Raw genomic sequence first — 27,748 nt, 5'->3', positions numbered from 1 at the left:
CATGCCTTTTTCAGTGGAACAGGAGAAGGCGATGGCTAAAACAGCTGAACGTTTTGAGCTGGCTTCGTGTTCACCATAAAATCAGAAGCGAGCGCGCGTGTCGTTCTCTGTGTGTGTGTGTGTGTGTGTGTGTGCGTGTGTGTGTGTGTGTCCACGTCACAGCGCGGGGAGGGCGACGCCGCTTTAAAAAGGCGCGAGCGTGCCAGCGGTTCCAGACAGCCCGCGTGCTGAGGGAGGGAAACGAGGGTGGGGGGAGGAGGTAGAAACAGAGAGAGAGAGAGAGAGAGAGAGAGAGAGAGAGAGAGGGAAGGAAAGAACGAGAGAACGCGAGAAAACGCAAAACAAAAACAAAAAACAAAAAAAAGTGCGCGCGCCACCCGTAAAGGAGAAGAGAATGCGCAAGAAAAGGACAAGAGCATCGCGTGCGCGAAGGCGAGAGTGAGGCGAGACAGAGAGAGCGAGACGCGCGCGCAAGGGAGACTCGGACTCACCGGTTGTTTTCCTCCTCCAGGACGCACACGCTGAACGAGCGCAACACGCGCGAGGCGCGGTGAGAAGGGCAATAGAACAGGCACCGGACCACGTTGCCCTCTGGGGGGTGGGGAGGGGAGGGGGGGCACAAAGATGACCGTGGTGCCCGCGGAGAACCTCGACGAGACCGTGGCACTGGCGGCCCTGTCCCCGGACGCCCATGAGCCCGAAAGAGCGGACCAAGAGTGCTGCGAGCGTGTGGTCATCAACATCTCGGGCTTGCGCTTTGAGACGCAGCTCAAGACGCTGGCGCAGTTCCCAGCCACCCTGCTGGGTGACCCCAGGAAGAGGATGCGCTTTTTCGACCCACTGAGGAACGAGTACTTCTTTGACCGGAACCGGCCCAGCTTTGACGCCATCCTCTACTACTACCAGTCTGGCGGGCGGCTGCGCAGACCTGTGAACGTGCCCGTGGACGTTTTCATGGAAGAGATCCGGTTCTATGAGCTGGGCGAGGAGGTCATCGACAACTTCAAGGAGGATGAGGGCTTCATTAAGGAGGAGGAGAAGCCACTGCCTGAGAATGAGTTCCAGCGGCAGGTCTGGCTCCTCTTCGAGTACCCAGAGAGCTCCAGTCCGGCTCGTGCCATTGCCATTGTTTCTGTGCTGGTCATCCTCATCTCCATTGTCATCTTCTGCTTAGAGACACTGCCTGAGTTTAGGGAGGACGGAAAGGCACGAGAAGAAGAGCGGGCGGCCTGGAACGCGACGGGTCATGCCGACTCACCCCTGCCACCGCCCCCTAACCCTTTCACAGACCCCTTCTTTGTGGTGGAGACCCTGTGCATTGTGTGGTTCTCCGTTGAACTGCTGGTGCGCTTCTTGGCCTGCCCAAGCAAGGCGGCCTTCTTCAGGAACATCATGAACACCATCGACATTGTGGCCATCATGCCCTATTTCATTACGCTTGGCCTTGAGCTAGCTGAGCACCAGGGCAATGGTGGCCAGCAGGCCATGTCACTGGCCATCCTCAGGGTCATCCGGCTGGTACGTGTGTTCCGCATCTTCAAGCTCTCACGACACTCCAAAGGCTTGCAGATCTTGGGCAAGACCCTCCAGGCGAGTATGCGAGAACTGGGCCTGCTCATCTTCTTCCTCTTCATCGGGGTCATCCTGTTCTCCAGTGCCGTTTACTTTGCAGAGACTGATGACCCCGAGTCTGGGTTCAGCAGCATCCCAGACGCCTTTTGGTGGGCGGTGGTCTCCATGACCACTGTGGGCTACGGGGACATGTGCCCAGTGACCATTGGGGGCAAGATCGTGGGCTCGCTGTGCGCCATCGCTGGCGTGCTGACCATTGCGCTCCCAGTGCCTGTGATCGTGTCCAACTTCAACTACTTCTACCACAGGGAGACGGAGCACGAGGAGCAGCTGCAGTACACGCACGTAACGTGTGGCCAACAGCAGCAGCAGTCCTCCTTTGGAGAGCTCAGAAAGAGCCCCAGCAGGCCGTCCCTCTCCAAATCGGACTACGTGGACTCGGACGACGCGGACTCGATCAAATACACGAACTGCAGCCCTCACAAAGCCTACACGGGAAAGCTTACCGACGTGTGACGCTGAGGGGTGAAAGCAAAACAAAGAAAAAACAACAAAAACAGCACTGGCGCGCACGTGACTCCCATTTCTCATCCCCCCCTTTGCGCTCCGGCTTGAGTCCATTTGGCTGAGCTCTGATGTCCAGGCATGTGTTGCAGCGAAACGGAGTCTTTTATTTGGAGGAATAAGATGTGAAAGTGCAGCGTTGGAGTTTCTTGCTTTTGTTTTTCTGTTTATTTCTTTTTTTTTTCCAAACTTGTCTTCCATATTGGCGATCATTGGCATCAAGACGCACGAAGTGGGAAAAGTAGCTGCCTCCAGCCTCAAATATACATGCATACACACACACACACACACACACACATATATGTATATATATATATATATATATATATATATATATATATATATATATATATATATATATATATGCCAAGCCCAACCTCGCAAGAAATAGCACTTTACTCGCGTACTCTTAGTAATATATCATTACTACTACTAGCCTCGTTGTTTGTGGGGTTTGAAGTTTACACATGATTTGCCTGAGCGAGATGATAGGACCAATGATATATCTAATTTATTTATTATCTTATTTTTCTGAAGTGGGCATTAAGGCCACTGGGAGAGCCAGGCTTCGTGTCACTTATTTATCATGGTTGAGATGGTCAGGGATGGCAAAGTGCTGAAGGTCAGTGCGTCGTGGTCAGCTTTGGAAAATCATCATCACCATCATCATCATCATCATCATCATCAAAACTGCTCTCATCTGAGTCGGTTAGTAAAAGAGCATCAGCTGTAAGTCTAAATAGGGAATAAGTGACTAATTATCACATAATTGCGCGTAATTGAGCACAGGAGTCCCACTCGGCACACCCGAGGTTCTGATTCGTTTACACTTCCTTAATCACTGCTTATCTCACCAAATGCGTTTCAGTGTAGCTAAGACAGAAACCTTTCCTGGTGTGGGCCTGTATGTTCATCTTAACAAAGGGGTTGTTTTTGATGGAGAAGATGGTAAAACTTAGACAAATGTACGACTTAATCTAGACCTGTGGGCTGTTTGAGACCGTTTATGGGCCTAGAGCGCCATCTAGTGGGCAGAGCGGCGAAGGAAGGATCCTTGCAGACTTTTTTTGGAGGCAAAGGCGTTTCTATAGCAACCTTCCAGACTGCTCTGGATCTCCTGGCATCAGGCAATTTGTTGCCTTAAATTCCTTTCACGTAAATATAGCAAAGGCGGGTCGTTGCTTCTAATCGTGCTGCTTCGTAACGCCGACGTTAGTAATGTAGTTAGAGCGATGCAAAGGAAGCGAGACGGAGAAGAACCTATTCGGCAGCTACAGCATTTCGCAATGTGTGTCTAACTGTAAGAACGTGAACGTGTCGTAGTCCTGGCTTCTTTTGCAATGTAATAGTGAAACTGGTAGGTGGGCTTTCGAAGTGCTAAACTACTCAATGGTGTTCTGTTTTTTTTTTGTTTGTTTGTTTTTGAGGGTCGTGACATGGGGGCGGGAGGTGGGTTAACAAAGCAGACACACTTATTGCACAACACAGTGGGACACAGGATGAGAACGAAGCCTTCGGATGCAAACCTGCGCCTGATTTGGGGGCAGTTCTGCGGTTCCACTCCGCGACTGCAGACTCTGGACACTAAAGCCAGTGCTGCTGAGGAGAGGGCGCCGGAGTGCGGCGTGAGGAGCTCAGACTCGGAACCCTATTGGCTGGTTTGCGAGGCGCTGCAGCCAATCACGCGATGTCAATAGAGGCTAAATGGAAATACACGCTCAGACGTGATGAGAACTGTTGCAGCCTGACGACTGCTCCCCACTGTCTGGTGGAGGAGGTTCCTGCAGGAAAACGAGGTGAGGTGTGTTAGATCTTCATCAGTAGCATTTCAGCTGGAAAGAAGCGGTTGCTTGTGTTTGTGTGTGTGTCTTCCAGCCTAATCGCTCGCTTCCCTGTCACCTACGTAGAACTGAGCTAAGGTCATAACATACCTAACACCAGATTAAATACACACGAGGCATCCACATGCTGCTAAACATGGACACAGTTCTTCATTAAAACACTAGGTGGCAGTCTACACCAGTCTGTTTCCCAGAAGACTGGAGGCTGCCTAGAGTCTCTTTATAAGGTGCCCTTACCTTCACGATGAAGCGCAGCATCGAGGTGAGACCCAGAGCAGGTTATGTAAGACAGCATACATTTTCCGTAGGATTGAATGCACAATAATGGGCTTAACCGTGTTTGATTTTCAGACTGAGCATGAATTGGGTGCATTTTTAGGTTTTGGATTTACAGAACTCAGAATAAAGGTAAACTACAGGTTCTTAAGAAGGATGCTTCTTCAAAGGTTCTTCATTAAAGGACTATGAGGAACTGTGAGTCCTGTATAGAACCATTTCATGCTCAAGGTGAAATGGGTCTTCAGATTGATGCCATATAGCGTAGAACCTTTTGGAAAATTGGTACAATAATCTGTAGTTACAAGCTTGATATTCTGTATCTGTCAGGAGAACCATTCACCATGCAGAGAACCATTTGAGCACAATTTAGTTCTAGAACCGTTTAACCTACAAGAGTGTAGTTAACACACAAAAATCAATTTAGCAAGTAATTTTGTAGTTATTTATTCAGGTTAATCTAATAAAGACTAAAACAAATGCCATTACAACATGATAATAATAATAATAATAATAATAATAATAATGCAGTAATATTTTGAACGGATTTAGAAATAATAATTTTACTTTGATCGTTAACAAACAAGCAAGCAAACAAACAAACACAATAATTTATTTTCCCTCTGCTTGTTTTTCAAGCTATTTCGTAACCGCTGCCAGTTCCACTGCAGCAAAGGGCAAGTGCAGTTCACCTATTCACCACTAGAGGGACCATATCGGGGATTGAGACACTGAGCAAGCACCAAGGAAAATTACAGCTGTACACCAGTACAGCTGTCAGAGAACAAGAACATGCAGTTAGACCTGATTTAACAACATTAGAGCCATCATTAAACAATTAAGACCTCTAACATAAATCATTCTTCTATGCACACACTGGAACATAAAGCCTGTGTAACTAAGGCTGTTTCGTGGTGCGTGAAGGTTGCTGAGATAGCTAGATATTATTCTCCAAGATGAAAAGACACTGGCCTGAACGCTTGGCTTGATGACCTTGAGATCAAGTCTGTGCAGTGTGCAAAGGCACATGCACTGTAGCGCGTTATAGCTAGTATAGTTCACCAGTGATGGTGATAGACAGTCTGTCTGTGAGTTCATAGAAATAACTAAGGGATTTATGAACAGCAGTCTTAGTATATTATTAGTACTTTGTAGTATATTATCGACAGATGCTGTAAATAACTAATGGTATCATAAGGTTTTAGATTGGCCTTGAAGTAAACATTGGGTTGGGTAAACATAGGAAGGCAGGAGAGCCTTGAGGCCTGGTACAAGAAACGATGACTGCAGTGCTGGTTTCCACACATGGTGCTTTTATTAGCTGATGCTATTGGCAGCTTAACATTTCCACTGCTTCCAACAGTTCATTTATAGGCTACAGTTTCAGGGATGACAGACTTTCGTCTGTAGGTATATGTATATCATTGGTCTAAAAATGCATAACAAACACACCGTAAACAAGAGTGGTCGACTCTGTTATGTAATGGAGTGTACTGACTATACAATAGGCCTACATCCAGTGCACTGCAATCCATGTCTTTTGATGTCTGACGGGTGGGCAAATATGATGTTATGTTATTGTTATCATGATAAAATACATGGTGATGCATTTTTTGAATACACAACATAATAAAAACACAGATTTCGGCTGATTACGGGGGCCCTGTGAAGAAAAACAACCAGTGTACAGTAGCTACATAATCTTTATAGAAACAAGCACCGTGTTGGGGGTCAACCCATTATGCTGTTGTCTTGTTTTATTCATTGATATTTACCAATCGTAAGATTTTTCCTTTGGTTCCTTTTTACATAGTTTACCTATTATCTGTAGTATTAAATTGAAAATCACTTATTTATTCATTTTTATAGCATTTTTATATGTAGCTTTGCTGCCTTTTCCACTTCTTTTCTTAATTTAGAAAACTCAGAAAAACAATTTGCCATATCACCCACCCATATCACTTTAATAGACAGCACATTAGAGATGTTACCATACACCGTAGCAAGTTGTATGGCATCATATTCTGTTGCCTGTATGCAGAGCATTATTTTGGGACATTATAAAGTGCAGTTTTTGTTTCAGGTATTGTGCTTTCATAATGTTAAACACTCTGAAAATGGAAAGATTCACATACAGTCAGATGCAAAAGTTTGGGCGCTACTGGTCAAATGACATACTTTCTTGATTTTCTAAGGGAAAATAAGTTTACGCATTCTCTGCAGGGAACACACATAATGCAAAGTTGCTTTTTATTTGCTAAGACAAAATCTGTCCTGTGTCAAAGTTATGGAATATTTTATAATTTATGTAAAAAAATTGATATGTTAAACTTGGAAAAGGTTTAAAATAAATGCAGAAAAATGCCATGTTGTGTATAAGGATGTGTTTACTTATTATCTCTTAGAAAATCAAACATTTTAATTTCACAGGTGGTGTTCAACCTTTTACGTAGGACTGTATTAATGTAAGCAACTTTTACAGCCACTATTTTTGCTGTATTGAGAAGTCAAATCGAGACATCACTGCATTGCATTCTGTTTTCTGTGTATCGTTACACAGCAGGTGGGAAAGCTGTAGAAATCCCATTGTTTGGGGTGGTGCTTCACAGCAGCCAGGCAATCCTTTGTGATACTTATGGTAGAAACAATAAGAAGATATGTAGTAAGAATAGAACAGTAAGAAGAGGTTAAGCATGGCCTGTTTAATGGGACAGGTTTCATTTATTAGATTTACACTGGGTGCAACTCTCTGAAGGGCATTATGCAAGAGAGCCTAGACTGAAATTACATAATTTGATAGAGGGCATATTTTTTTAGTCTGTAGGCCCTTCATTTCATGAAAGTCAATGAAGCACAGAACCTGTGCCAGACAGACCTGCAGCGCTTTGAAGGTGAGGGAGGCATGAGTTGCAGTGAAAAACAAACAGTCATATTCAGCCACAGATGATACTCAGACTTAAAGCAGAGAAAAACCCAGCTTCGCCAAGCGATCATAGAAAATATCCTGTATACATGTTAGCAAAATGCTCATTAATGTTTTTTAACTTTAGGAGAATGTAGCTGCTTTTCATTCCCAATATAAAGCCACTGCCCCTGTAGAAACCACAATTTCTATGAATGTGTAGGTACATTCAAACTCTAAGTTTCAACAATAATGTTATTTTAATAGCTCTGTTGAAACCCTGTACTCATGGGGGCTGTTCCTGATAGTCATTCAGTTTTTAATTGCAACTTTATGGGTTTTATGTAAGAAAAATAGACTTACATAAGTGCAAAATATATGGATATATTACAGATTTCATCAGTTTAGGGGCACAAATAAAAGAGTAGTTGGCTTTAATTGGGCATTTAAAAACCTATTCATCATTTAATTGTTAAAATAAAGCTCATGTTAGCTTGAAATGCTTAATGAGGTCATTTGGTTCACTTTTTTGGATTACTCTTTTACTTTTACTTAGTAAATGCCCAACAAGTATTATATATATATTGCTCAGTTTACTATTCTGTGTGGAATGCGGCATGAATTATAATTTTTGTTTTTGATATATTTCCAAACACTTGTGTATTCTGGTGGTGCTCCCTGTGCAAACACAGCCATGAAAAGCTTGCTAATAAGCTGATGTGTTGAGTCAGGTGTGTTGGGAGTAGGGAATCACTTAAATGTGCAGAGCAGTGGCATTTGAGGATTAGGACTGGAAAACACTGCACTGCAGTATTGACTGGTGTGTTCCTGTATGCGTGGAGAGTGCAACACTTCTGAGTTAATGGGTTGGCCTGAATCAGGTGGTTAGGGAGGAAAAAGATGAAAAGTCACCTCCAAATGCCCACATTCCAGCTTCTCCCATGCTAAAGCTGTGATCTACCCTGTTTGTCCTGAGTTTTTACTAAACAAGAGGTTCAAAGCAGTTACAGTAACCCTTTAGTTCATAAGCCTACATGACATCTACATAAGCTTGTCATGGAAACAGACATAACCCTATATAAATGTTTATAAATGCTTATTCTAGGGCTGAAAAATTAATTATTTTTTATCACAATCACAATTTAAGTTTTTTACCTATAGCCGACAAGAAAAAAAAAAGCTCTTCAAGGTTCTTAAAAAAAGATAGTTCTTTATTAACAACAATCATTCTAGACAGAACCATGAACAGTCAAAGACCCAATGGCATGCAACAGTGGTCTTTTGCATGGTGAGATGGTTCTTCGGATTCTTAGAGAATGTTTTATATATGGTGCTATATATATATATATATATATATAAGTATTGCTAATGTTGTGCTGTCTAGCTTTCAGCAACAGAAGATCGTTTTGGTGCTGTATCAAACCCTTTTCAAAAAGGTGACATATAGATCCACATACAACACATTCTCCATAAATCTATGAAACCATTTCACCATGCAAAGAACTTTTTAAGCATGCAAATGAGTCATTGATTGTTTATGATTCTGTATAGAACCATTGTCTTTAATATAGAACCTTTGAAAAAAACTCAAAAAACATTGTTTTAAATTTTAAGAGGGGAAATTAAACCTAAGAAAAGCTTGTGAAATACCTGTAAATAGGTTAGACCAATCAGAGACAACCAAACATGAGTTGGGACATCACAACTCCAACTTACTGGCAGTTTGGGTCAAGCCCCAGGACAAAAAAAGTGGATGTTCTGATTTTCTTGGCTAAAATAAATCAGACCTAAATCTCCATTTATTTAAAAAAATCACAATTTAATTTGAAGTTACAATATTAGTTGGAAAAAACGCAGTTAGATCCCCAAATTGTTGAGCCCTACCTTATTCCAATAGGTGTAACCTGTCATAAAGGCTTGAGACACTGAGCTTAAGACACTCATAAAGGCCTTAGCTAACTTTGAACAAGAATGGCAAATGTAAGATTTACAGCGAATGGCGGTTACTGGAAAAAGCATTTACAAACATTTATGCAGGTTTATGTAAGCTGTCATGACAAGTATATGTAGGTGTCATGTAGCCTTATGAACAGTACTCAATTGTATTTTAATAATAAGGATAATGGTCCTGCTAACATTCTGGTTGTCTATGTCTTCATTGTCAAAGCCTTTTAACTAAATTTTCATTGTTTATACACCATTTTAAAAATTAGCTTTTACCTTTGTGTGAACATTTAATGACAAATGACTAAAGAAATTAGAGATGCACCAATATGTAATGTGTAGGCTTATGCTGAAATCCAATATTCTGCCAATGCCAATACATAAAAGTACATATATAAAACATAGACATTGGGATTACTACCTGGATAGCATTATGGAGAAATATAATAATTATATAAATGCAAATGCAAGCATTTTAGTACAGCAGCTCAGGGTTGGCTAAACGTTCTACTCTTCCAGAGGACAATACATACATGATCAAATATCAACTTGAACTATCATTCAAGTTTAAATGTCTGTCTGACAATATCTGCCGATTGCCAATATCAATATGATTCCCAATATCACCGTTTATTCCTGACCGAAATGGCCCAAAATTCAATAATACTCAAAGTAACATCTGATACATTAACATACATTGGAATTAAGAATGCATCATTCCTTCTCCTATAAACTTACAACAGCAGTGATATACTTTTGTCATTTATTATCACTATACTAACAGTATCAGTAGCATAATTTAGTTCTAATGCAAAATTTAGAAATGCCGTAAATACACAAGCCATGCTATTCAGCTTCAGTATGTAGTACATTGCATCTGCGAGTGATTTGTTACTAAGAGTTTTACCTGAATCAGTTGATGAGTGTAGTCACAATGTACTAACACCAAATGCATACTTTCTCCCTTTCCCCCATACGACACAGCTCTACTGCTTAACATGACCAACAAGTTCACTTTGCCAAAAGGGCAGGTTATTTCAAGCAGTGGATGCATTGAGTCCTTCATAATCCGTGGACTTAAGACACTTACAGATGATGAATTGCCATCATGTGAGACCCAAATGTGCTACACTTAACCCTTACTGACCCCTTAACGCCCCTTGTCCGTCAGCTATATTTCCGTAGACGCGTGAATTGCTTTGTTTTTTCTGCTGCCATGGTGACGAATTGACAATAACACTGGCTGCATGATGGTGGACTCGTGCGGCAATTGTGGCGTTGTATTGTGTTACAACACATGGCGGCAACATGGAGCACAGTGGCAGTGGTGACCCATGTTATGTTGATGCATAATTAGCAATTTCATCTTATAACTTAAGTCATTTTCCATATAGTTTGGATTAAAATGTTAAATTCATATTTTTAATTGATATCCATATTGATGCATGCTTTGGTTATATGGTTGAGCCAGTGTTGGAGAAATAATCCATTTCAAATGACTATTTAATTCTCTCATACTGTAAAGGGATTACTTTACTTTTTATGTCCCACAAATGTTACCTGTTGTCACATCACAACTGTAAAATAAAAAAATAACCAATTTAAATGCTATTTAAAAGTCAAGAAAACAGCCAGTAGGAACAGTTCTAAAACAGCTGCCAAATAAAAGTTTAGATGTTAACTTTTTAAAAGAAGGGAAAAACATTTTTACTGTAATGTACTTTATTGTAATTATATCTCATCCCAAATAATTTGGCAGATGCTAATTGCATTATATTTAAATAGAGTGATGTTGCTTTGAATGTTAATATCATGGTTTTACTGTTTACACTTAAGTTAAGTGATACTTTTTTAATCCCACAAATGGGGAAATTCCACCGCCGCATTTAACCCATCCGTGAAGTGAAACACCACATACACACTAGTGAATACACACACACCAGGGGGCAGTGAGCACACTGGCCCGCAGCAGTGGGCAGCCCTATCCACGGTGCCCGGGGAACAATTGAGGGTTAGGTGACTTGCTCAAGGACACTTCAGTCATGGACTGTCGGCACTGGGAATTGAACCAGCAACCTTCCGGTCACAGGGCCAGTTTCCTAACCTCTAGCCCACGACTGCCCAGGTGTTCAACATCATGATCATTTTACTTGCATAATTCTGCACTATTTTGTTACTTCTTTATAGCTATAATATAGCTATATTCTATATAGCTTAAGGTCCTATATACCAAAAATCTCCCTCTCTCCCTCCCCCCTCTCTCTCTGTCATCAGGTGGTTATTATCTTTTTTTATTTTTAATTTATTTTTATGACAGTAAAAATGGACAGAACATCATTTGGAAATTTGAGAAACAAAGATTAACACTTTTTATTAATGGTCTACTGTAGATGTTTTGAATATGCTCTGTCTTTCTTTAACTAACATTCATCTAAATGTCTATTAAATGAAACTGAACTTGAAGTTGTTTGTGAAAGATTCTATCAAATCTATCCTTAATCCTAAACGTAATCCTAACCTCAGTGCAAAACCTACACATACTGCTAACCATAACCCTAACCTTAATGTTGTTGATAATCAGCTATCACCAGAAAGTTAATAATTTGAGCATCTGTACATCATCTATAGGGGACCATTTAAATGAAGTGTGATATAATAGTGTGCAAATTCCACTTTAAACCAGGCAGGAAATCAACCGCAGACTCAACGAGCAGGGCGGTGGTGTTATCCACTAGGCTATAGCAGCCAGCATCAGTTTACTGTCTGAGATGAGTCTGTTTAACCTTTAGCAACTGTTAGCCTGTTAGACTGATTTTTTGTATATATATATATATATATATATATATATATATATATATATATATATATATATATATATATATATATATATATATACACAATATATATATATATTAAATATAATAAAATGCTGATTTCTTTCTGCCATTGTTTATCTTCCATGAACAAAACCGAGGCAGCATTGGGAGAAGCCGGTGTACTATAGTCACATGAGTGCCTGAATAGACAGGCTGTGTGGTTAATACTGTTTTCACTTTGTACAAATAGCTACTGCCAATAAATGTGGACTATTTACTTATGAAACAGCAACTGAATGACTGAAGTGGTGCAAAACAGAGCTTAAAATAGAAGTTTTGATATGACTAGTGATTTTCCTCCATTTAGACATCTATGCCCATAGATGAGATTAGATATTGCTTGTGTCTGCAGAATAGAGGGCAGAGAAAGGCAATTCCTCTGCACCATTGTGCATGTACAGCATAGTGAGTGAGCAAAAGGAATGAGGCACATAATAATCAAATATTTCACAGTGCGTTTATCATTGAACCGGATAGTGTGAATGCAGCATTGTTACAGTGTTGATGCAGCATGTACTTCTACAGCATTTGGCTGTGGTCACTGCCTGAGGAGAAGGCTGTAGAAAATGGCTTCACATTGTGGCAACACAGCCTCTCACTCTTGCTCATTGCCAGAGCAATGGGAACATTTTGTAGCGTGCTAGGTCGCTAACTCTGCCTGACAGATCTGTGTCAGTGTTGCATTGTGGATCTCCTCCATGGAAAAGCAGTGTTTAAAAATCCACATCCTGTTTGCATGGAACAGAAAAAAGCCTGACTGTAATATTTATGAGGACATTGTTCTGCTGGTGATAAAACTGTGCTTACACCTGTAACATTGTTGTCAAGGGCAGGCGATAGCTGGCGTGCATGATATTAATATTAAATAACTTAAAAATTGGTTTACATTCTAGCATACAGCCTTGATTTTTTCTCAGAAAGCAAGAAATGTAGGACTATTCAGCTCATCACTTACAGCAGACAGGCACCATAGCATAGTGTAAAGCGCTTATATCATTGAAAACCATCCCTCCATTTTTTAACTAATAGTCTCGTGTGTAAAAATTAGAACTTAATTTTGAACGTGTTAAATGTGGCCTGTATATGGAAACTAAGCCACACAATTAGCCTGTTTTAAGTTCACTGTGTTTATGATGTCATTAAAAGAACAGCACATTTACATATACACGCCTTTTCCACATTCAGCAGTTTAGCTCCACCTGTTCACAACAAAGTTGTAAAGAGTGTTACAGCTAGGAGTGCTTTTTTTGAATGAGACACAATACAGGACACCCAGTCAGGTCAGAGATCAATTACATATCAGTCTTCAGTAGCCTAAGTAAAGGCCACCCCACACAAGACACGTTGCATTATTCTTCCACACAGCGTCATGTAGTATCATGTAGCAGATACAGTATGAAGCACTGTTATAATACACAGCAAAAGTGCCAATAAACATCTACTTACACTCTCCTCATATAGATTTTATGAAATTAAACTTAACATAATTTATTACATTTGGTATCAGTTCACTACCTCGTCACTAACTCACTATTAAAATATATAATGTGAAAAAAGGCAAGAGTAGTAACATTAGCTGAAGTGACTTACCAGTACCATTAGCATTTATCTGTTTATGTAAAAGACTGATTGCCTGTCAAGTCCTGTTTCATCTAGTATTGCTTTCTGTGGTCTTGATATGGCATTAATTAAACATAGTAGTGATAAAATGGTAAAAAGCAGAATTTGAATGGTGCTGTTTTGCTGCTGGTGTTCATATGTTCATTAAAAGCAGTGGTTTAAAATTCTTGGATTCTGCACATGATGCACTCTGGCGAGTCCAGTTTGAGTGGCCTTACTTCTAAGTCATAAAGAGGTTCTGGAAAATGGTCATGTACAAATAAATGACTCTGTTGTATGTGAATGTACAACCACACCAACATCATGAGCCGACGTTATGATGAAAAATGTAGGAAATTACCCATATAATGTATATCATCAAACACAAGTATCTCCAAAAATATTTCTTTACAGAAGAGGGCAAAGACGTTCTTATCTTTCAATGTAAGTTAATGGAAAAAGTTTTCATTCTAAGCAATTTTGGAGCATTTCTATTCATCCGATCATCATGAAATGTTCACACAATGTAAAGGACAGCTGCTAAATTCAAATGGAGATACATTTTTTTCATTGGACAGCAACGATATTCATGTATGTCTAGCATTCAGATGTATTTAGATCATGGTCCTTCTTTATGTTAAAATAATTTCACAAGGAGTTCCTCATTGCTGGAGCCAGTGTGACAGTTATCAGAGCCAGGAGATGTGCATGATTATTCTAGCAAATGTGTCTTCTGTCACCTGGCAACTGAACATCTGGCCAAAAGATGTATTTAGTGGTTGAGAACATGCTTTAAAGAGGTAATGATGTCCTGTTTGTGATTACAGGTGATGCTACTCTCGTTGTTGTGAGTACCTTATTGGCCTAACTAGTAGCATAATTTAGTTTTTCTTCTTGTTGGCTTTTTGTATTGAGTAAAACCTGCCATCTGACACTGAAAAAATATACCATTTGGGCCGCATAAGAGCTAGCTTAGCTCTAATTCTTGGTAATCAAGCCAACTTTGGCATGGTGGTTCAACCCTTACACGTTTCGATTAGTTACAGCAACATAGTCCTACTCAGTAGCACAGCATTGTAAACTGTAAACTCAGCATTATGTAGTAAGTTGAATTGAGGTTTTTGCCAACGTTCAGGAAAACTTCACCTTACAGAACACAGGACATGGATAGGTCACTTGCATTCAGAGTAGCATCACTTAGGTGGGACTGATGTTTAAAGACTCTGATGAAAGTTAGACTTTAGCTGTTTTATTTTGGATTGCAGGAACAGCGAGATGATCCTTGGCACAGATTTCTGGATCAACAGACAAACAGGAAGAAAAATGAGAACCAAGAGTCGCCTCACCACTCCATGGACTCAGAGGTCAAACAGACCAGGCAGCAATCTCACACTTCAAAGATGGCAACTGAAATAAAGTGAGCACGGACGTTACGATGTTCAGGCGTAACGTAGGGAGGGCCACAAACGTTGTTTCCTTGCAGAAATGCCTCAAAGGATCTCGAAAAAGGGATGCTTTGTCAAACGTGGAGTCTAACTGAACGGCAGCATTATGGACAACGTCACAGACTGAGGCTTAGAGACATGCTGAACTGAGGTAGAGGAGAATTTACTTGAATCACAGATCATCTACATATATGCTTTATGAGACACTAAACGTGTTCTTGATGTCTTTTAGGAAACAACAGGCTATAATGACAGGAGTGTGTCTGTGTGTGTGTGTGTGTGTGTGTGTGTGTGTGTGTGTATGCGTGTGCATGTATGTTCTCACAGGTACACATCAAGAATATGTCACAGATAAACACTGCATATCATGTGCTATACCAAATCATATTGCATGCCTGGAAATACAGAGCATGCAATCAGACATAAAGACAACAACACAAAAAGAAATCTTCATTTTCACTCTTTGTTAACCAACATCTCGAAACAGCTTCAAGTGTAATCGTCAAGTAATATGGGAACAATGATGATGGTGTAGATTAAAAAAAATGGTTAACATTATTAAATCTCTATTTTTTTAAGGTATCATATGTTTTGTATGAAAAGAAATCGGTTAAACTGGTGACAGGTTATTTTTTTAAAGCGTTTTTGCTAAATGATTTTCTTCTTTCTCGTGACTTATTTTGCCTTGTTGGAACAGCAACTGAAAGAACAGATGAACTCTAGAGTTTTGGCAGTGTAGAAAGCCTCACACCCCTTTTCTCCTCAAACAAAGTGTCGGTGCAGGGCAAAAGCTGCAGGGTCTTTGACTTCACCTTTCTTTCTTTACTCCTTTTTATCTGATTGTGATTGTTCATATAGGTTGAAATAACATTTGGATCAGAATGCTGTATCACCTGTCGTTTAAAAAAAAAAGAGTATCTACCTCAATGTCATGATCTTCAGTTTTAAGAAGCTTCGCCCTGGGAAACAGTTCCGCTGCATCAATCATGTAACTGTCTGTGCGGTCATTAAACCAGTGCGTTGTTTACCCTGCCATGGAGTCAGGTGAACTTATATGTCATGTTCCTAAAAATAGTTTGACCTGCTTGTCCTCATTGTCCATTCTTGAGGCCTGCTGTATGTGTATGTATTAGTCTAGCTGAAGCCCTTTGACATGTTGGTTTGTGCAGTAAAGCACAGTCTATACAAATATTAAAGGGCCCATATATTGGAAATTGATGTAGTATGAAAACGTTACAGTTTCAAAACATACCATTCACTCTCAAGTCATATATGGCAGCTAAGCTAAAACTTTTTTTATGATGTCACAAAAACATTTACATATATCTGCCTGTTTAGCCTACAGCAGTTTAGACCCACCCATTCATGTTGATTAGAGTTATTAGGAGAGTTTCAGCCCAGACCGCTTTCTGACTGAGACACAATATAAGAATATTAGAACAATTAAAACAGAGCTCATTTACACATATCGATCTTAGAGTATTTGACAGATTTTTCAAGTTTTCTGCATTATATCATCAACCATCAACTAAATCATCAAGATCTAAACAGTCACTCACAGTGGTTTGATGTGAAAATCATAATTGTTCACAATGGCAGATAGGCTCTAGACGTCTTATCCTTCTAAGAAGCTACATCAAAGGAATTATTCTATAAAATTTTCTGTGTCCTGATGCCTGAGACATTGATTTATAATAGTAAGGAGATAGGATATTGGCCTACACTGTATTTTTTAAAACACAATCATGGTGGAAGTACATACAGGGTGTTGTAAGGCAAAGTGGTCCCCAAAGAAAACATGTTTATGAATTTTACACAGTTTTACCATTATTAACATTACACATCTTCTGTTTTCATATGTAGAGACACTGAATGTTTTGGATAATAAATAAAATGGCTATATTTGCATCAGGACACCTGGTTCACATCATTTACGTTACATTTATGACATTTGGCAGACGCTCTTATCCATTTCATAATTTTTACACAGGTAGGAGAAGGTAGTGTTAGGAGTCTTGCCCAAGGACTCTTATTGGTATAGTGTAGGGTGCTTCTCCAGGTTGTGGGGAATGACTTTGTTGGTACTGCAACAAGTAAATTATGCAGAATTTTTTAAATCGAGAGATTGGAAAATGTGGAAAACCACACAAACACTACAAGTGGATCTCAAGAAATACAAGAAAATTGTGGGCTCTCTAATATCTGACCTTGACCAACAGGCCACTGATTTTTTAACAATACTATCCACACCATCCAATAAGATGTTATAATAATAAGATGTTTCCCATAGCCAGTGTATTTAGAAACCTGCATCTTTTTTCACTTGTTCCTGAAATACAAAATGGTCCTTGAGCAAAGAGCGTCTGAATATCCTGAAAAAGTGATACATTACATTTACTTGACTCATCGGCACAATTACATCAGCACAATGTCTTCTTTCGGTTTACTTATTTTAGGCAATAATTGTGCTGCTGTAATATGTTTTATTCATGTGGAAGTGATGTACATGTTTAAATCACATACATTCAGCGCGTTACTATTTTTCAGAAACAGAGTGGAAATGCTTATTTCTTTTCCATGTCCATAATCCACCTTCAGCTGCATTAATGGATCACACCACCACACAGCGTTAGCAAACAAGAATCAATGCGACTTTATTTGTGTGAGAAAAGCAATAGTATAGAAAGCCATGCATTTCAGTCACTTACACTTTGAGCACTTCCTGGAGGAAGCAAGATGCATTTGCTTTGTTTTCTCTGTAAATGTTCTTCTTTTTTCTGTTCATTTGTTAATTTTACTTTCATTTGTGGGCTATTTTTGATAAATAAATACTTGTTTGTCATCGTTCTGAAATTTCAGGTGTACAAGATGTTGATTGTTGTTTTCTGCGTAGAAGAATACCTGTTAGAGGAGTTATTGTATGGGAGAATGCGAGATGTGTACGCGGCTAACATGTTGGTGCATGACTGCAAATGTACACCTCGCCTCTTTATATTTTGCACATTACATTGAAATCACAGCAGTGCAAATTGTGCCATTTGTTTGCTTTCTATTTCTGTTTAGAAATAGAAAGTATGTTAAATACTTTAATAAATGATGCTAATTATTGCTCATATTGATTTAACATTATCTCCCCTCTAGATTTAACATGATCATTTATTTGCTACAGATTTCACAATGTTTCACCATATGCAATGATGAACTAGATTTCTAAGCACATGTTCTGCTCTATTCATTAAGTAATTGTAGTAAAGCTGTGCATATTTGTCACCTATAATTCAGCAATGCACAGACAGAGCTAACTGCACCAATGCCATCTTAGTTGGTATACTGTTTACTGCATCCACTATTGTTAAGATTTGTTTAGGTGAGATAAAAATGGAGTCGCGTCTCAAGAATAGCACTGTGCTGTTGGTTCACTTTGGTTTCTGTGAGCTTTGTTGTTCATGGGTGCTCTCTAACCTGTCACCAAGCTTTTTTTATTTTAAAGGACACAACAGTGTTGATCTCTTAGAGTTTTGTTCTCTTGTAAGCAAACTCTATAGTGGTTAATGTCACATGACCTGGGGTTCAATTCCCTGCTCGGGTAACTGCTTTGGAAGACACCGCTAACACAACATCTACTTTCCTCGGAAACATGATTAGACTGTCTATCTTGATAAGAATGCCTGCCATATCTGTTGTAAAGGAAAGTATCATGTACACAGGCCTGTATGAGCACCTGTTTGAGATTCTCCACGGTTTTTATAGCAAAGCATTATTGATGATTGGAGCCCACGAACATACATTATCAAAGCGCATCTTGAAAAAGCCACGGTTAGTCCCCATTGTGCTATGTTCAAACCCTTCCAATTGTGCTAAAACACTCTTAAGGGATGCATATATTTAACCACCACTAAATGGGATTAGCCAACAGTGATGCAGCATAGCTTTCCACCAGCTAGCAACTGACCCACTTGCGGAAAGTAAGCAGGTGTTCTTGTCGTCGGTCTACCCCTGGGTCCCTGTATCCCTGGTGATTTAGGATGAAGCCAGCATTAATGTTTTTGTCCTGGGGTGCGCGATGTCACTTTCAATTTTGTAGAACTCATCACATAAGTATACCCCTGTGACTACAAGCAACAAAAAACTTTAGAGCTTTAGAGAGAATGCAAGTGAATGCATTAACTTCAAGGTGGACTGCAGCTTTGATTTCAGCCTGGCTAGCACATACTGACCACATATATATATATATATATATATATATATATATATATAAAATGTGCCTTTTAAGTGGGGCATGTATTTCACATTGTACGCGCATTGCTATCTGAGGGATTTGCACAGCAAACGTTCTTCCATTCGTTTTTTAATGGATGTGGAATTGCAGCAAATAAATCATATGGCTTGTTGGAGTTGTGTAATGATGTTGGCTGTATAAAGCATGTATGGAGAGATTTAACCAGAATATCTGCTTCGGCCTACAGTGTGCAGTGCTGTTATAGTCTGTAGAACTGTACACGTTTGAAACATTGATTTTCTCGCCATCTTGTAACTCAAAAATTTGATTCAGGGCATGTAATTATATTGGCATGTAATTATATGTCCAAATCATTTCCATACACTGTTGATCACCACAGTACTTCTGGAGGCTACTATGGGGAATGATGTTTAGGACAGGCCAAACGTGGTTAGGTATTTGTACTAGATTATAGGTAGAATCTTGCAGGTTCATAGTTCTGTATGGTGAGCAATAATGCATGTTTTATCATATATGTATATATATATATATATATATATATATATATATATATATGTATGTATATGTATGTATATGTATATATATATGAATGGTGCCTTACATATTTCATGTCACATTGATCTCATTAAGATCTCATTATGGAATGCAAACAGCTAACTTCGAAAAACATAGATAGAACTAGTTTTGATGGTGATGTTCTTTAGATGACTTAGATCCTGTGGACTGAAAGTTAGAGTCTAGCAGCTTTGATAGCTTATATAGCAACACTAATGACTGAGCTTGACAAACTGACTGAAGTAAATAGTATATGAATGTACTGAATGTAAGTCTTCCGGGATTGTATTCTGGAATGACTCAGTGTTAAACTATGTACAAGGCAATACACCCCACATTTACTCTGGATGTCTGTAACTGGCCCTCATAATCCAACTCAAAATGCCTTATCAAAAAATCTGTGTGAAGGACCAAAATGAGCACATTAATGTCCAGTCATTGCTTATGGTTGGTTTTCCAGAGGATGGCGCTGCAAAGACCGCCTTTGTATGCTCTCTAATTGCTATACAGTCTTGCTTTGTGTGCAAATCATGTATGTCATACGTGGTCAGTGAATAGTCAACCGTTCATCCTGGCAAAGCTCATTAAACTACTTCTCTCCCAGTTTTTTTATTTCAGTATGTAGATTCAAACAACCCCAAAAGTATGACGTAAGCTATAGCGTAATGTAAGCAGTATTGTATCTATCCAGCTGCTTTATCCTTCTGTGGAGTAACTTTACGAATGTGCTGCCAGTAGACAGAGCATGACCAAAACACTAGTGCATTTCTGAAAGAAAATGAAATTCTCCAAGACGATACACACAATATCCACCCGTCTTCAGTCCTGTGTGCTGTCATCCTTTATGTATGTGTGGGTATTGGTCTACAGTGTAGCCTTGCCCATTTGTACCATGTAAACACTGTGCAGTCTTTTACCATTTATTCACTATGAGCTGTGAGAAGCTCCGAACGCATTGTGTTTCGTCCTGCTTCTGTACTGAACCATTAGCCATTACTCGTATTGTGCAAAATACAACAGAGACCTTAAAGTTAAATGGGCGTTCTGTACAGATGTCTCCTGTCTTGTGCTCTTAACATGACTGGGTGATGAATTACATGTGTGGCTTATTATGTACAGTGTGTGAAATACAGTAAATTAAATAATGTAATTGATAGAGAGTATATTATACATCGAAAATAATGTATATATGTATGAACTGTAAACGTACATAGGAGATGTACGCAATAAAATCCATTTGAATATTAAAAGTGTGCCCCTGTTCTTCTGGTGTCTGAGCTCCCACCTTGTACACTGTTGGAAATAAATGTTCTGTACAGGTACATTTTTCGTTCATCATGGTAAAACAATGTAAATGTACCCTCAAAGGTACAACAGTGGTTTTAAAGTCCAATTTTGTGGACATTAAATAAGGTTTTTCCAGGTGAAAAGTACATATTTGTACCTTTTCATAACTTAATGTTTTAAAACAGTACAATAAAATAAAAAGCCTGGAGATGCGATGGGGGGTGTGGAGTCAATACAACTTAGAAAAGATATATGTATATATAAAATTATATATATATGTATACACATATACACAAATATTTAAGAAGAAAAAAGCTATATATATAACTTTATATATATATATATATATATATATATATATATATATATATATATATATATATAGCTTTTTAGGGCGACCCCTCTTCGGAGCAGCCGAAAGAAGAAAAAGATATATACACACTGACTCTGAAATTTATTGTTCTGTTTTAAAACATTAAGTTATGAAACTGACTCTGGTACAATTATGTTGCTTGACTAAAGGTACTGAGATGTGCCCTTGAGGGTACCACCCCGGTGACAAGAGGGGTACTGCCCCAGAGACTGTTTACTACCTTAATCTCTGGAAGTGTATGCTGAAAATGATAGCTTTACAATGTTCAGAACTTTGAATGGAAAATAGTAGAGTAAAGTATTTTTGGGGCATTTTTGTTGCACTTGAATAAAACAAGAAGAGTGAACAGCAAAAATTAAGGTGCAAAGTATTGTCCCAACAGCAACAATATCTACATCATATATAATTATTTGAATCTACTGGATGGCCAAGGCTAATCAAGTTACAAGGATACTCCTATAAAGTTACCATTTAAAAGATACAAGATTTTGTTACAGCAAGGGTATAAAGTGTCAGCCTCCTTGATCTGCATCACAATAAAAAGCAGAAATAATGTATACACTTTTAGTATTCCCAGGCCAACATCTCTGTATATAGTAATTATAAATCAGTCCTCTTCATAGATGTCCCAGTCATGGAGTTTAAAAGGGCCCTGAGCTTGAACCCATACAGCAATAATATGGTGAAGAGTGCAGAGCATCAGGAAGTAACCAACACAGCAGAATCAATGGGATAAGTGTTGGCCAGGTGCCCTGGGCTTTCTGCACAATAAAGTAATGTCCATGGGAAATGGGGGAGAGAAGTGGGTAAAAGAGAGAGAAAGAGAGAGAAAGAAAGAGAGAGAGAGAGAGAGAGAGAGAGAGAGAGAGAGAGAGAGAGAGAGAGAGGGAGGGTTAAGAGCAGCCCTAGCCTTTCAAGTGCCCCTATCCTCATTCAAAAGTAATGATTTCACTCAAGGAAACAAGTCGATTACATAAGAAACCATGTTAGAGGAGGATGATGCTGCCTGCAGGAGAGCGTGTAAGGACGGCTGGCCACAGACCACGGTGAGTGTGAACCTTGTCTTGATGAGTTCGTTTAAAGCATCTTCTCAGTTTTCCATTTTAGGCCAGAGTTCTCTGTAAGGCTGTAAAAACATCAGCACGACAGTCAAATAAGTAACTATTACATGCCAAATAACATTATTACAGCGTTAGAATACAATAGACTGGATTTGATGAAAAAAATGTACCTGAGGACGGCCTAGTTTTACAGGCAAAAACGTGGTTCTTTGACTCACAAACTGAAAATGTTGACATTGAGGGGTTACTGTGCTCAAAATGAAATAAATAGCAATGTTAATTTTATCATCAGTACAATAGAGAGAATGGATTACTCAAACAACAGAAATGACTTGTCAGATGACAATGACAACAAGCTGAAAGCAAGGTAAAATTAGCAAAGTACCTTCTTTTCTCAGGCTAAAAGAGTCCAATTATTTTATCTGGTGTCCATTTTGTACTGAATAAAAAGATAAAATATATAAAAAGATAGAACTGCTGTTTTCTTCACAGTTTTGCTACACTAACGTTAGCGTGGTTGTCATTTTTAGCCTGTATGTTAGCAGTCAGGATTGTTTGACACCAGGGATTCCCAACAGTTGTACAGTGTATTTGCATAATGCATGCTGAGTACTGTAGAGACAAAACACTGATGAAAAAACATGAAAACGATGTACATTGTAACTTCTGTCAAACAGCTTAGACAAGAATTACTGAGAACTACAATTACTGAGTTAACAAAACTTGTATATCCGCTGCTGTCGGAGCAAAACCTCGCATCTCCATTTTTGTCGTTTTTCAGTTTTTGACCATTTCAAAAATGCCCCTAGTCCTGTATATTGACTGTAAATTCTATGATGAATGGACCAAAAGAAATGACCTAAAATGACTTGGAAAAAAGTCTGGTTCCACTGACTTACATTAAAAGAAGAGTATGTTTTTTCCCTTTTGTAAAGTTACCATTTTGGAGATGTGAGATTTTGATCTGACAACAGCGATATGCTGACTTTATTTTAATGAAAACGTGTGGCATAATTAAATGGAGTTTTTTTCTTTTGTTTTGTTTTCCTGTGTAGCATGTGAAATCCTAATTCAAGATGAAAAATGCTGATACTAGCATGCAGTGTATAGCAATGAAGTGCACTCCCGTGGGCCTGTGCCGATGCAGGATGGTGGAAAAACATCTGGATGTTATCCACGCTGCTGAGAACTCTCCAAAAAGCTCATTTTCAGGTAATGAAGATGTTATGCAAGAGCAGTCAGTCACGTTCACTAGACTATCACAGTGGAACTGAATGCATTACATTCTGGCTAGTACTACTCTCTGAAAAGGGCGCACAGGAAGCTGATAGCTGATAGTGAAGCGACAGAGGCAGCCAAGTGTTTAATTGATGCAAAAGACTACATCTGAAATTAAGAGTCAACATTGTTGTTATGAAGTATAAATATTAAAATGCTTCGAATATCAGGAGCATTATGCTATACTCAGGACTCTTATTTAATAAGCTCAAACTGTTCTGGCTTTTAATGATATCCTCCTTAGATGTCCTCCTTAACGGGCCCAATGGAAATGTTCATGTTGATGAAAATGTCAAACATGGTATTATATAAGACCTGTAGGGTGAGTTCGGGTTAAGTAGTACATGAGGTGAAGTGTGACACTAAAGCGTAGTGGCACTGTGCTTTGTAGCTTTTATCAGCCAATGACAGCAAATTGCTTGGCTGTTGCTGTATGTGTGTTGAATAAGAATGAATGTTACTTAGATGTCACTATTGTGAATAAATGTTACACTGAGAAATACACTGAGAAAAGGGGTGCATTGAATAGACTTGATTCAAATGTGTAGGTTCTTTCCACATGAATAAAATCTATTAAATCAACATGCCTACGTCTTTATTTGGTTACTTTCTTTTGACAGTAATTGGTTTGTGATTTTTTTTTGCATATTACACATTTGTGAACACTTACACTTTTTTTCCAGTGTATTTAGGTGTTGTTTGTCAAGCATTATGCAATTGCCTTGCATTGGCCTTGTATGGCATATGTATTTGAAGTATATGGCACTGTCCTATCAGAGAAAATGATGTAAAACTATTCATCCTGTTATTAGAATAAAACAATAACCAACACATTGTGATTTGATGTGTGTGTGTGTGTGTGTGTGTGTGTGTGTGTGTGTGTGTGTGTGTGTGTGTGTGTGTGTGTGTGTGTGTTTATTAGCTTAACTCTTTACACACCTCTTTTTGAGGGAGCCCAGTATATGTAGTTACCATCCAATACCTGCTTCAACTAATCAATCCTTCATTAAATTAAATCAGGTGACCAGCTGATGGGATTTATCAAATCAATGCGAAGGATGGAGTGCAGCAAGGAGTCAAGAACTAAACCAGTGTTCTTCTACCTGCATTTGTTTAACCAACATATTAAAAATTTTGCTAAAACAGGCAAGTATTGCTGCTTTTCAACTGCATTCCTCTTATATTTCTCCTCATTAATATACAGAAGTGAAATTGCTGGTGGAAATGCTTCTATTTTGCAATTCTTTCTGGTTTTATACTAAAGGATTTTTTATTACAAATACTATCATCAGCAGAACAACTTGAGTGAAATGTAGAATCTTTGAATTTTAACATGAATTTTTGATTTTTTTTATTATTTGGTATGCTCCCCTTTTGCTTTAATGCATGCAATCAAGATGGTATGTTAGATCATATACACCTGAGAGTCATCTGAACATGTGTTTTGTCTAAAAAAATTAGACTACAAGAATAATCTGACCTTTTTGTACAAAGGGCTTAACGTGGCCAAAGTCTCAAACTTACATCAGGTTGTACTTTTTTGTTTGAAATTTTTCAAGATTTAATCAAGATCAATCATTAATCAAGATTAAATACCAGAATATCAGAATTTCAACATGCAAATTACTGCTTTGGATTTTTGCAAAATGCTGAAGGATGTCAGACTGGGTTCCTTCTGGGCAACAGCTCAGCAGAGCAGCTTTTTCCCTCTTCTAGCACTCCGAGTTCAGCTAATGAATACCTCACTAATTAGCAGACTAGATGAATCAATTGTGTTTAAGCTCAACTCTGCAGAGATGTGGCCCATCAAGACTAGGGTCTGTGCCATTCATCAGTGTTGCTGTCCATAGTGCCCTCTCTAGGAGAACAGTGATTTGCCCAGGTGAGGAAATGGAAAATTAGATTAGATATTAAAATTATAAAGTTTTTTTTTTGCTTTTTATACCAAAGACATTGCAAAAAAATAGTTATTTCCTGTTGTTTACATTGTTTTGCCATACTTTGTCCTAATGAATTTCATGCTATAGTAGGCACAGCTATCTTCAGTGTCACCTGCTGCATGTTCAAATAAAAAAATAATAATTACCAAGTTAAATTTTACAATATAGTAAAATTTCAATTAGTCTAAAGGATTCTATAAGTTTTTACCAGTGAGAGCTGAAAAGTATATCTTTAACAACCATAACACTACCTATATCAGCTGAAATGCCAAAACATGTACATGACTGCTGATGTAATTTTGTATTTGTCAAAACACAAAATGATTCTCCATATTTATGCAGGTTGTTTTATTATTTTCTAGTAATATGTAGTATGTTATATTACATGTGCACATGGATTGTTTAAAATGTTTCATTAAAATACATTTTGACTTATTTTTACCCATCCTTGAGGCTAGTGGTTTTGATTTTATTTAGATGCTTCCAGTAATTCTCCTGCTTTAACCTGAAATTACGCTGTAGTCACCTTAACACTAAACACACAAATAAATAAAAGGCAGGATGTGTGTCATTTATAATATGCAACACTGTGCTATTATTAGTAGATTTGCACCAAAGACTGTATGCATCAGTCTGTGTTCACAGGTCCTCACACCCTTCAGGGAATCCCACCCCCGAACCTCCCCTACATTCCCCCACCCCATGTGCATGCCCACGCCTGCTATTTTTAGCAAAGCCTTTTTTTCCACAGAGGGAATTAGAATAATCTATTTTTGAACACAAACTTGTAATTCAACCCACAGAATCAGAGTGGAGTTCACACTGGCTTCCCCTGTGAATTCAGAGGCTGATAAAATCCACTAATTCACACAAAGATGAAAGAATCAGAGACGAGTCGAACCGTGTGCAAAGGTTTTCAGTCATCCAGGTCATTGAATTGTCTAAGCCAGTGTGGTAATTTTTTTCCCAGATGCTGTAGACTTGACATTATTAGACTAATAACCTATAAGACATATCAGTACATGAAAATTTAGCAAGACTAAAAGAAATGCAGCATTTTTCATTTTAATGCAATGAGAGATTCACCACTCACATTAAGCGCCACCAAGTGTATGAAAGCAGTGTCAATGATAGCACCTGTCATCTTGCACATTTAAAAAAGTGTAATGCGTAATCAGAATCAGGCTTTACTGACCAAGTATGTTAGCACATACAATGAGTTTGTCTTGCACAGAAGCTACCACACTTATACTGCGACATAGACATCCATACCTCAGTTCTACCACCCTTATACAGTAACATAGACATCCATCCCTGCATTCTACCAGACTGACACTGTAACATAGACATCCATACCTCAGTTCTACAACCCTTATACAGTAACATAGACATCCATACCTCAGTTCTACAACCCTTATACAGTAACATAGACATCCATACCTCAGTTCTACAACCCTTATACAGTAAAACAGACATCCATACCTCAGCTCTATCACACTTCTACTGTAAAAGAGACATGTATACCTGAGTTCTACCACCCTTATACTGTAACATAGACATCCATACCTCAGTTCTATCACACTTCTACTGTAACACAGACATCCATACCTGCATTCTACCACCCTTATACAGTAACATAGACATCTATCCCTCAGTTCTACCACACTTATACAGTAACATAGACATCCATACCTGTATTTTGCCACACATACAATAACCCAATAAAAATGATGTCATAATGTAAAGAAGTGTTGAGTACAAAAAACGTGTCAAGTACCCCAACAATGCTTATGTGCAACAACGTTTCATGAAAGTGCTGATGTGAAGAAAGAAACTTTTTCAAAGTTTTACAACTTAAGTGTCTGTCTGAAGGGAGGCACAGAATCATATGTTGACCTGGGTCTGATGGGTCAGCAATGATTTTCTTTGCACCCTTCCTAGCTGTGGATGTGTGAAGATCAGGGAATTTGTGTAAATGAATACCAATGCAGAATA

The 27,748-nt window shown here is 38.8% G+C and overlaps 1 protein-coding gene and 1 long non-coding RNA gene across 2 annotated transcripts; both read left to right on the top strand.

The window, feature by feature from the left end:
- The first annotated feature begins 265 nt into the window (after positions 1 to 265).
- On the top strand, positions 266 to 2,449 carry LOC108425317 (shaker-related potassium channel tsha2). The gene has a single exon (XM_017693887.2). It carries the CDS (start codon positions 625 to 627, stop codon positions 2,086 to 2,088), a length of 1,464 nt encoding a protein of 487 aa, XP_017549376.1. The 5' UTR covers positions 266 to 624; the 3' UTR covers positions 2,089 to 2,449.
- A 52-nt stretch (positions 2,450 to 2,501) lies between these two features.
- Positions 2,502 to 21,064, top strand: LOC108425347. The gene is made up of 2 exons (XR_001857701.2): positions 2,502 to 3,932; positions 14,840 to 21,064. It is a non-coding gene; the product is annotated as an uncharacterized LOC108425347 (long non-coding RNA).
- The last annotated feature ends 6,684 nt before the right edge of the window (positions 21,065 to 27,748 follow it).

The sequence above is a fragment of the Pygocentrus nattereri genome, chromosome 1, assembly GCF_015220715.1.
Source record: "Pygocentrus nattereri isolate fPygNat1 chromosome 1, fPygNat1.pri, whole genome shotgun sequence".
In the NCBI taxonomy this organism is placed as follows: domain Eukaryota; kingdom Metazoa; phylum Chordata; class Actinopteri; order Characiformes; family Serrasalmidae; genus Pygocentrus; species Pygocentrus nattereri.
Note: the sequence above shows the minus strand (reverse complement) of the source record. Positions and strands in the feature narration are given on the sequence as shown.

What these genes read in the sequence shown, in the direction of transcription:
- LOC108425317 (XM_017693887.2), top strand. Translation starts at nt 625, where the DNA reads ATGACCGTGGTGCCCGCGGAGAACCTCGACGAGACCGTGGCACTGGCG.